General features: G+C 53.2%; 1 protein-coding gene across 1 annotated transcript; it reads right to left on the reverse strand.

The window, feature by feature from the left end:
• Window positions 1–1,416: 1,416 nt before the first annotated feature.
• NT5C1A (5'-nucleotidase, cytosolic IA) lies at window positions 1,417–10,698 on the reverse strand. Its single transcript, XM_009083160.1, has 6 exons — window positions 10,603–10,698; window positions 4,488–4,655; window positions 3,549–3,678; window positions 3,129–3,251; window positions 2,500–2,684; window positions 1,417–1,782 (listed from the first exon to the last, which is right to left on the reverse strand). The coding sequence occupies exons 1-6, from the start codon at window positions 10,696–10,698 to the stop codon at window positions 1,417–1,419; spliced, it is 1,068 nt and encodes a 355-aa protein (XP_009081408.1).
• Between the last annotated feature and the right edge of the window lies 1 nt (window position 10,699).

The raw sequence follows: 10,699 nt of genomic DNA on the forward strand, positions 1-10,699 counted from the left end.
CTAGAGCAGGATGTAGTGCAATGAGAAAAGTCTCCCAAGCCACTGAAGGCATCACCAGCTTGTTTATATCTTCCTCAAAAGTGCAAGAACTTGAGCTCCAGCCTCACTGTTTGAGCCGAAAATTCCCTGGAGAAAGCCAGAGGCAGACACAAACCTTGGAAAACTTCAGCCCATGGAGTTAGTAGGAAGCTACTGAGATAATACTGAGCATCCTTCCTGCCCAACTGAGGTGCAGTGCAACAAAAATCAAGGGGGGAAAAAAAAACAACCACAAGGAAGAAATAATCTTTGCATTTTCCTCCTGGGAGTGTCCTTTGGGACATGGCTTGGAGCCGAAACGTCAGTGTGATTTTCACACCAGTTTCTCTCCCATTGATTTCTCCTCCTGTTTTTTTAATCGGAGATTTGGTTCTCTCACAGCATCACTAGCAGAGATGTCTATTTTAGGAAACACCAGAGGTTTTAAGAGGCTGAGGAGAAAAAGATTATCAATTCATATGGGCTCAGCCTAGAAAGGGAGAAAAAAAAAATCCTTTAATTAAAATCCCCAGGCTGAAATTCTCTGCAGATTTACCTAAATGGACTTCAAATGATGTCCCTAATATATCAGGGCCTGCTTTTAACTTAATTCAAGCCTTGGGCATGTGTCTGCAGCCCAGGACAAGCTGCACTTTGGATGCCTCACTGAGATGATTATTTTGAAGTGCTAAATCATGCAAGTGTAAAACCCAAATACAAAAACCTGGGCCACTGATACACCAGCCCAAAGCTCCAAGCAGGAAACAGGATTTTTTTTCAGTTTAGTATGTAAGTATTTGTTTCTATTTTCCCCAAATTTAAGCTGTTCCATTGGCAAAATCTTGCAGAAAGGACAGACATTGAAGGTTTTCTGGTTGGGGAGCAAGAGCTGAGTCTGTGAAGGAATAATTGAAGGTTTGATTTTAGTTAAAAGGGACGTTTTGTTTCAAAGCTGCAAGGAAGGTTTTTGGGTGCTCCCAAAAGTTCAGCCTGAACATTTGCTTAAGAAGTCAAAGGCTTTAGGAATTATCTGGGGTTTTGAATGAACACCAAAAGGTTGAACCTGCCTGGCACAAAGAATCCACACAAGGCTGAGCCAATTTTGCCTGAAGCAAGCGCAGAGTGCGTGGACAAAGTGGGAAAATGGCTCATGGGCTGCCAAGCACAGAGGAGTCTCCAGTCCCACCAGGAACAGGGACAGTGCCACGACATCCCAAAGAACAGAGGTGGAAGAAGCTGTTTGTCAACCTCCTCCTCCATGGCTCCCCCTGGGGAATAACCACATCCCCCAGCCCAAACTCTCTCTGCCTCACAGACCACAACCCTGGTGGGAGTGTGGCACATGAGATGAGGTCCAAGCCACACACCAGAAGCCACGGGACCAACCAGCTCTGTCTGCTACTTGCTGTTGGGGGTTTGCTTCTCCTGCACCAGCCTCTTGTGCTTCTGGGCGATGCCGTAGGGCACGTGGGCAGCCACGGTGCCCATCTCCTTGGCTCCCTCCACGTGGAACATCTGGTCATCAAAGAAGATGTGAGGACGGATCTTCTTGAGCAGTGGCCCCTTGGGAGCACCAGCCAGGAACAAAGCCTCATCCGTCTCCAGGCCCCAACTGCGCAGAGTCTTTAGAGCCCGAGCGCCCGAGCTGGCCGCGCTCCGGGCAGTCACCAGGTAGGTACGGATGGGACACTCCAACCTCAACCCCTTGGAGTAGAACTTCTTCTGCAGCTTCCCCAGTGCCTCCAGGAAGCCCTTCAGGGGGCCCTGCCAAGGGAAGAAAACATCTCTTTAATGATCTTTGTGTTATCCTGCTTTCAGGCATCTAGTTCCAGATGTGCTGGGTAACCATTTGTCTCTGTGAACCCCAAAAATGACAGCAAAGTGCCTACCACAACCATTCCATGAGCCTACCCCACTTCATGCTCCACATGCCATCTCTGGCTTGTTCCCAGAGAGCACAGAATCATAGAATTTTAGGGGTTGGAATGGACCTTCTAGATCATCCAGGGGCACTGGGACAAGATGATCTGTAAGGTCCATTCCAATCCCTAGAAGGGGCTGGTGGGGTGGTGTGAAGGGCTGGGAGGGATGGAGGGGAGGGATGCCAGGGTGGTGTGAAGGGCTGGGAGGGATGGAGTGGTGGTGGTGGTGATGGATGCTGGGCTGGGCAAGTGATGGGGAGGGCTGGGAGGGGTGGTGAGGATAGCTGGTGCAGTGGACTGGGAGGGGTGGCAGGGCAGTGGGGAAAGCTGGGATGAATGGCTGGGTGGTGGAAAGGGCTGGTGGGACAGTGAGGATTCTATGACTCCATGATCCCATGGGCAGGGACACCTCCCACCAGAGCAGGTTGCTCAAAGCTTCATCCAACCTGGAATGAACACTGCCAGGGTTGGGACATCCTCCTTGGACAACCTGTTCCAGCATCCCTGTGGGCTGTCCCCTCTCCCAGAGCCTTTTTTCCTGGCTTCACCCCAGCACTACCTGTGCCAGAGGTTTGTTCTCATGAGCCTTTTCGTGCTCAAAGAACATGTCCAAGCCGTGAGCCTTCACGATCTGCTCTGACTCATCGGAGAAGAGCACGGCGTCTCCGTCGAACGCCACCCGCAGCTGGTTATCCGACACCTCCAGGTCTCTGCTGGGGCTGAAGATGGTGGCTGCAGCAATCCCTGTGGAGGTGAAGCATGAGGCAAGAGGTGGCAGTTATCCAAGGACCTGTCCTTGTGGCTCATCCGTCGAGGAGCAGAGCAAAAAAACAACAATGGGCTGGAAGCAAACACTGCAAGGAAATGCACGCACCCAGGAGCGCCTGCAGCTTGGCCCCAAGACCTTTTACAGCACAAACAAATCCCCAGAGAACAAATCACCCTTTGCATACAGGAATTAATGAGGAAAAACACTGCCTTTGCCTTGGAAGAGCTGTGGAGCTCAAGGAAAGGCTTATTTCTATGGAAACTAGAGGCTCTTCGGAGCGTCAAAGATGTGGGACAAGGTAGACCCTAACTGCATGTTGATGTAGGGTCGTGGATATTTGAGCTATTGCTTCTGGCATCAACCCCCTGAGGACGCCAGGCTCCCCCCACTGCCCTTCCCAAGCTGGACCCCAGACTCACCCTCTTCAATGGCCCCACTCACTTTCTCGGCGTCGGAGGAGAGGTAGAGGTTGGCGTGATAGGCCTTGAGGTAACAGATGGGGCTGTTCCCTCCCGTCATGCAGAACCTCTCGATGAACAGATCTGAGGGCAGACAGACCCCAGGGTGAGCCTGACTGTCCTCCCAAACAAGCCTTGATGCTGCTCCCTCTGGCACCCAAAGAGTTTGAAGGATAGCGGCTCATTTTGGTCTTGCTGTCCAACAGCATGACCAACACCTCACTGCCAGCCAACTCCCACTCAACACCCAGGAAATGTGGGAGAAGCAGCTCAGTGGGTGGTTTGGAGGAAGAGACAGAAGAAAACATCTCCTTTTCTGGTTGCCAAGCAATAACACTGCCCAGAAGCCACACACACAGGATGGCTTCACTCCCAGCTTACCGTAGTGGTTGATGCTGTTGATCAAGCGAACCCCAACCTGGGCATGGTTGTTGGTCATGAGGACGATGTCAAAGAGCTCCTCACTGTCAGGGTAGAGCTCACGCAGTTGTGTGTTCACTGCTTCCAGTGCCTGCAGCACCACAGGGAGAGGGGAGAGGTATCAGTGAGCCCCAGGCATGGCCTTGACCCTCTTCTCACTGAGCAAGACACTTCCCTTCACCAAACCCAGAGACCTGGCCCGACCCAGCTACACCCTGAGCCAAGCTAACATCAGCTGGGAAAAAAACAGACTGATTTGGAGGGGAAAAACTCACAGCTATACTTCTATTTTCAAACACAAAAGGAAATGAGAATGAATCAATTAGTGCCAAGCTACAGATCAGTGTTTTTCAAGCAGTCAGAAACAGAACAAGTCTCTCTGCACTGAGAGGGTTAGTTTATTCACTGGGAACAGGCAAGAGGTTGCTGCAGTGAGGGCCAACACCCAGAGCTGCACAAAATCCAGGGGAAGTGGGGCAGAAATTAGAGAAGATTTTTCAAGTTTGAAATGCCTCATTTCAACACGTCAGAATTAGAAATTGGCTGACTCTGCAGCGAGGCTGAACTCAGCCAATTTCCAAGAATAAATAAATAGCAATAATCATTTGAAAAACTTCTGAAAATTCCCTAAAGGAAAACTTTAAACATGATCCGAAGAGATGATTTCTTCAGTTCTTGGGCTTAGTTGCCAATTTGGAAAATCCAGCCCTGGAAGCAGCACATCACTTGCCAAGGGGTTTGTTTGCCCTCTGTTTGCTCTGTGGCTACATCCCATCCCTTCTGCCACTCTGCTCACTTCCCATCCCTTCCCAACACAAGCATCCCACAGCATTCCCCCCTCCCCAAAACCTTCAGGTCAGGACCACAGTGCTGCTTCAGCCTAGGCAGGTGGATGCTCACCTTGACGAAGGGGAAGGCAGCCCCAGGGAGGAATGGCTCATTCTCATGGTCCAGCTGGTACTTCACATAGGCCTCCACCCCTTGCTCGTTGTAGATCTTCTGCTCCTCCTCCATGCGGAACAGAGCGCGCGAGGACACGGCAATGGTGATGGCATTCTCAGGCTTTGGCTGTGGGGAGAAGGAGAAATTGGGGAGGCAGCCCCTGCTCCCAGCACCACTGCCCAGGATGGTTCACTCCCAGCAATGAGAGTCCACAGGGTGGGTGACATCTCCATAGTGATTTTGAGGACAACGGGGCAGTGACAACCCTGATTTTCCAGTGTTTCCACAGATGAAACCCTGACACACCATCCCCACACGTTCAGGATACGTGAGATCTCATTCCCAAGCCCTCCCACTGCAAACAGACTCCCAGACCCAACATGCTACTCCAGGGAGAACCACTCAACCCCACGCAGAAGGAATTTGTGTGGCTTTTCCCACCCCCCAGCCAGGAAAAACCACACGCTGCAGCTCAGCCAGATCCGCATCCCATGATGCTGTCCAGATGTGACAAACAACCCGTGCCAGCTCAGCTTCTAAAAACACTTGATACAGTTATTGTGGGTGGAAACATGACAAACAGGTGGTGCAAGCAAAGATTTATGACTCATTATTATTAATGTTCAAGGGCTTGATCCAAAAATCCACTGAAGTCAACAAGGCGCCTCCAGTGGGACTTGGCAGGGAGAGTGAAGACACTGGGAAAGTCAATCCCATCTTGACCCCCACCTGTCCACCCTCTGTCCTTGGAGGGCACAGGGGTGTTAATCCCCATCACTCACTGGCAAGCATGAAAATAAGTTAATCACTGATGGGCAAGGAGAAATCCTCACTGCCAGGACAGCAAATCCTACGGAGGGACATTGCACCAGGAGCCTGCAGCGATTCCAGGAAGCAGGACAAGGCTTGGAGGCTCCCCAGGAGCTCAAAGATTCATCTCCACAGGGAGCCTGTGAAATCCAGGCCGTCAGCACTGCAGAAACACCTCACCCTCTGTGATCTCCAGGAGGCTCTGTGGCATGTTCCCCTGTGAGTAATCCTCTGGCAGTGCCAGTTTGCCCAGGGCAAGGAGGATGCTCCAAAGTTCAAGCTCCCACCCTGCCTAGGGCTGAGCTTAGCAGGAACAGCAGCCTGACAAGGACAAGGTGCCCCATCCACATTGGGGATTTGCTCCCTGCAGGGCTGGGCTTGCCCTGGGGCTCACTCTGCCCCCAGCCTGGCATGGGGACGCACCCAGGAATGACTCAATGGGAGCTTCCCTACCATTCCCAGCTCCACACCCCACTATAAGCAGTGCCTGGAGCCAGTGCAGTCGGTCCCAGGCACCTCTCCAAGGCTCCATCTGTACCCAAAATCCGCAGAAAAGAGACTGAGCAGTGGGTGATTAGAACGAGGCACAGATTAGCTCAGGCTGAGAACATCACTGCGGTCAGAGGGATCTCTTTCCCACAGCATCTGCAGGGAAATAAGGTCCTGGTTTTAGGACTCTTTTAGGAAAGCAGGTGAACAACCCTCAGGCCAAGCAGGATCACCCAGATCCATGCAGGAGCTGATCCAGGACATCAGCATCACTCCAAATGAACCACAGCCAGGTCCCCAGTTATATTCAGCTCCCCAAGGGGTTTCAGTTATTAACTGGTCACAGGCCAAGTCTTGGCACTTCAGTTCATTAATTACTAACTCTGGTGTCATGGGCCATTTATTAGCTGAAAGGATTAATAACTATTAAAGGTCCTGGGACATCCGGCCATTAGCCAGAGTTCTGCCACTCCATCCTGCTCCCTGATCCTAACCCCTGAGAGACCACAGGGCAGAGCATCCTCCAGAGCCAGCCCTGCAGGAAGATCACCAGGAGAGAAAACAGGTCAGCAGCCCATACATAACAGCACAGAGGCATGTTCAGGGGGGAGAGGAGGATGTTTGGGAGCATAAAAATCAAGCCAGGTGCCCAGAGGGAATTTCCATCTCTATCTCCCCAGACACACCTCACTCCCAGAGGGTGTACCCACACCTTACGCAACAGCAACAGGCTGCTCAAGGTCCTTCCCTGCCACTTAAAGGCAGCAGCCTCCAGGAGGTTCATTTAAGAGGCAATAAACACAGCAATAAAAATAACCATAAGCTTGGGGCCTGACTCTGCCCCAGCGTGGGCAGCTGGAGCCCCAGGTGCCTGTGGGCAGGAAGCTTGGCCTCTGGGAATGGGACCTGCTGGATCCTGTTGGCTCCTGCCAAGGAAGATTTGCACCTTTGGAGTACTTTTAGTAGGAAAGTCTCACCCGGGTGCTAAGGCAGCTCCCAGCTCGGGCTGGGCTGGAATGGCCCTGCTGTTCCCTGGGAAATGCTGATATTTAGAAAACAAGGCAATTCTGCTCTGTGAGGAGGGCTCCACATTTTGACATTTCTTTGAAATAGAGGGTTCATTTGGAAGCATTCTCTCCTCGAGGTTGGTTGGATGCTTCTCCATCCTCACTGGTACTGCAGATGGTCATTACAACATTCACAAATGGGCTTTAAAAAGCACTCCAGGAGCTACATCACCTCAAATCCTCCATCAGAGTGCTATGAACAGCACTACAAACCTCACTTTTCCTCCAAAACTGTGATGTTTCAAGGCAAACAGACTTCTTTTTGAATAGGAACTGTGCATGGGGGGATCTCACCTACAGTCCTGGCATTTCATCTCAGAGTCCCCATCCCAATACAACCTCCTGCTCTGGCTGCCCCAGCGGGTTTGGACACTCTGAATTATAAACCCTGTTTTCCCCTCCGAGCAGTATCCAAGGTCAGCCAAGGGCAGTTAAAGCTCATCATCCAACACAAGCTGAGGCTCCACTCAGCCGAATCCAACTGAATTTGCTGCCTGGGGACTCATGGTGAGCTCCTCTCCCTTCCCACGGGAAGGTCAGATGCAGCTCCATCCTGAACATCCATCGAGAGATTAATGAAGTGTTTAAGAAAAATATGAGCAAGACAGCATGGGGGAAGGTCTCATCCCAATCCTGGGTCCATCCCAGGGCCATGCCCCAACAGCTCAGCCCTCTGAAGAGGAACATCAACCCTTGGCACAGCTCCAGATGGTCCACAAAGTCCAAACCCCATCTCAGAAGCATAAGTGAACTTTCCAGCAGGCTCCAGCTCCATCAAGTGCAAAACTCATCACAGACCCAAACCTCTCAGTTTTGGGGGAAGGATGTATTTCAGGAGTGACTAGAAACAGTCCATTTCCCTCTGCAGACCCAACAGCTGGCAGCTTTTAAATCGCTCTTCTAATCAGATGTAAATCCTAAGCACCCCCTCCAGGATTAGAGGCAGATATTTGGAAATCCCAGAGGATCCCAGGATGTGCAGCAGGACCATGTCCTCTCACCCACGAGAGCCACAGGTGCCCACAGTGACACCCACCCAACCCCAGCAGCTTCACTGCCACTCCTGGAGGGCAGCACTGGCAGCAGCCACAGTGCTCCATCCTGCACCCCTTGATCCTACTGCATTGCCTGGGGCTGGATCTGCTAGACCCAACTCAGTCCCCAAATTCTGAAGCAATTTTGGCAGCTCCAGGCACTTCCCTAGGTGCTTCAGAAGACCAAATGCTTGTGATCAAATTCAATATTTGGAGGTAGATTTTAGAGTGAGATTTAGTCACAGAAAGGGAAGAGGAAGAGTTTGCTCCAGGATCAAGCATCGTCCCCACTCCAGCTACAGCATCCCAAAAATCAGGCACCCTGGAGCTGGATGGGTCCCCAAAGGAAGAGAGCAGAAGGTGGCCAGCTCCCAGTGACCCCAGTCAGTGTTACTAGAGACGCTGGGGGATGTTTTCAGCATTGCTGAAGGGTGACAGGTCTCATCACTGACCTCCCCAGCTGGCAGAAGCAAGGCTGGAGCAGCTGTGGGATCTGGGGCCGTGGGAAGAGCAGAGACCCCTGCAAAACAGGAATACCCTGGAAATCCATTTCCCAGCTAGGAATGGGCTCCCCAAAATCATCCTGACACCTTACAGCTCCAGGAGGGAGCAACTCCCCACAGCTCACACCTGCACCCCCAGTGGTACCTGCTTTGGCTGGCAGAGACTTTTGGCTGAGAGGGCAGACAGACCTGGCACCCCTAAGGGCACAGACAGATGATACCAAACCTCATTTCCCCTGTGCACCAAAGAGCCCTGGGCACTGTCACCCCTTGCTCAGGATCAGATTAAAGTTCAGGGCAACGGCTGGGATGTTTTTGAGTTTTCCAAGAACATTATTTATACTGCGGAAAAGCTCTCTCTGCAGCCATCCATCATGGACTGGCAGCTGCCTGGCAGGGCAGACTGGCTGTGAGTGAGGGCAGATAAACTGTCTGCCCATGGGCACAGAACCCCCACCTGCCCCAGCAGAGGGGCATAGTGCTGGGCATCATCCCCAGCCATGCACAGGGGGATGGCACAGCCTAACTACAGGATCTAAGTGCCTGGATCTCTGCTCTGCCACTAGCCTGATGGGCAAGCAAAGCACATCCTTACCCCATGCCACGGTTTCACCAGTTGTACAGCAGAGATGGGTGTACTGGTCACTGAGCTGGCTGCAGGGGGAGGAGTCTGGGCTGACATCTGCACAGGCTCAAAGTATGGCATGAAAGACAACTAGCTGCATCCTGCCACCGAGCCAGGCTGTCCCTCTCATCTGGTAAGGGCACAGGCAGCAGAAATGCCAGCTGGCAACAGGGCCAGGGGCTGCAGTTGGGTCCCCAGTGGGCAAAGCACAGAGGCTGCTCCATGTTAAGAGTCCCAGAGCAGTGGGTTGGCCGTGTCCCCTCACCAGAGAGGTCACACACAGAGTTTTGCCACAGAAGGTGCCAACTGCCACCAGATCCCTGATCTCACCATGGGTAGTGCTTCTGCCCGAGCCCCAGAGCCTCGAGGATGGCTGTGGTTATGGTTATAGCTGGGTGGGCTTGTAGGCTGAGGGATGAAAGCCAAGTCCAGCCCGGGCACAGCCCCCAGCCCTGCCAGCCTCACACTGCCACAGCTATTCCAAGATACAGCAGCACTTCCAGGCACTCCCGTGTTTAAACACTGCAGGCTCAGCCCTGGTTAGATAACACAGGCTTTCCCTCTAATCTCCCAGAGCAGGAGAGCCTGGCAGGGGCAGCTACACCCCTGTGACACCCTGGGCAAGGATTCGGCTCCTGGACTGTCCCACTGCTCCGACACTGCCACCCTTCCTGTCCCTGGCTGGGCCTCCTGCCTTGGCACAGGGGACTGGCAGCTCATGGGGCACAGAGCCACTCTGCAAGGACATCTCAGCCCAGGAGAGATCCAGGAACACCCCAGGGACCTGCAGGAACCCAGAGACATCAGGGGGATCCGGAGAGACTGCAGGTAACCAAGGGATGCCACGGAAGAGTGGAACCTAGAGAGAACCAGGGCATCCCCAAGAACCTGGATGGACTCCTGGGGTCAAAGATAAAACAGGGACAGCCAGAGGGACTACAGAACACCTGGAGGAGATGGAGCACCTGGAGAGATTCAGGAGGACCCCACAGTGCATGAAGGAAATTGGGCACCTAGAGAGACACAGAGAGGACCCCAGAGGGTCTAGGAGGACATGGAGCACCCAGAGAGACTCAGGAGTGCATGGAGGAAATTGGGCACCTGGAGAGACTCAGGGGGGACCCCAGACAGAGGGTCTAGGAGGAGATGGGGCACCCAGAGAGACTCAGGAGGACCTGACAGAGCATGGAGGAATTTAGGCACCTGGAGAGACCCGAGGGGACCCCAGAGGGTCTAGGAGGAGATGGGGCACCCAGAGAGACTCAGGAGGACCTGACAGTGCATGGAGGAAATTGGGCACCTGGAGAGACCCAGAGGCTCTAGGAGGAGATGGAGCACCCAGAGAGACTTGGGGAGGGGGTTCCACGGGGGAATCCAGAGAAGACGAAGCATCCAGGAGGACCCCAGAGAACCCACAGCTGGAGAGACCAGAGGGTACGCGCAGGAGATGGGACACGCGGAGCAGGGAGCGCACCCAGCGGGGCTGAGTCCCCTCCGGGGCAGGGAGCGCAGCGCGGCTCGGACCCTCGGGGGGGCGAATCTCACCGATTTGGGTTTCTTCTTGGGGGTGAGGTTATCGTAGAAAGCTTTGTCTTCATCCCGGGCGGGCTCGTTCTGCCCCGCGGGGAGCGGCGGCTCCATG

The sequence above is a fragment of the Acanthisitta chloris genome, unplaced genomic scaffold (assembly GCF_000695815.1).
Source record: "Acanthisitta chloris isolate BGI_N310 unplaced genomic scaffold, ASM69581v1 scaffold36409, whole genome shotgun sequence".
Lineage (NCBI taxonomy): Eukaryota > Metazoa > Chordata > Aves > Passeriformes > Acanthisittidae > Acanthisitta > Acanthisitta chloris.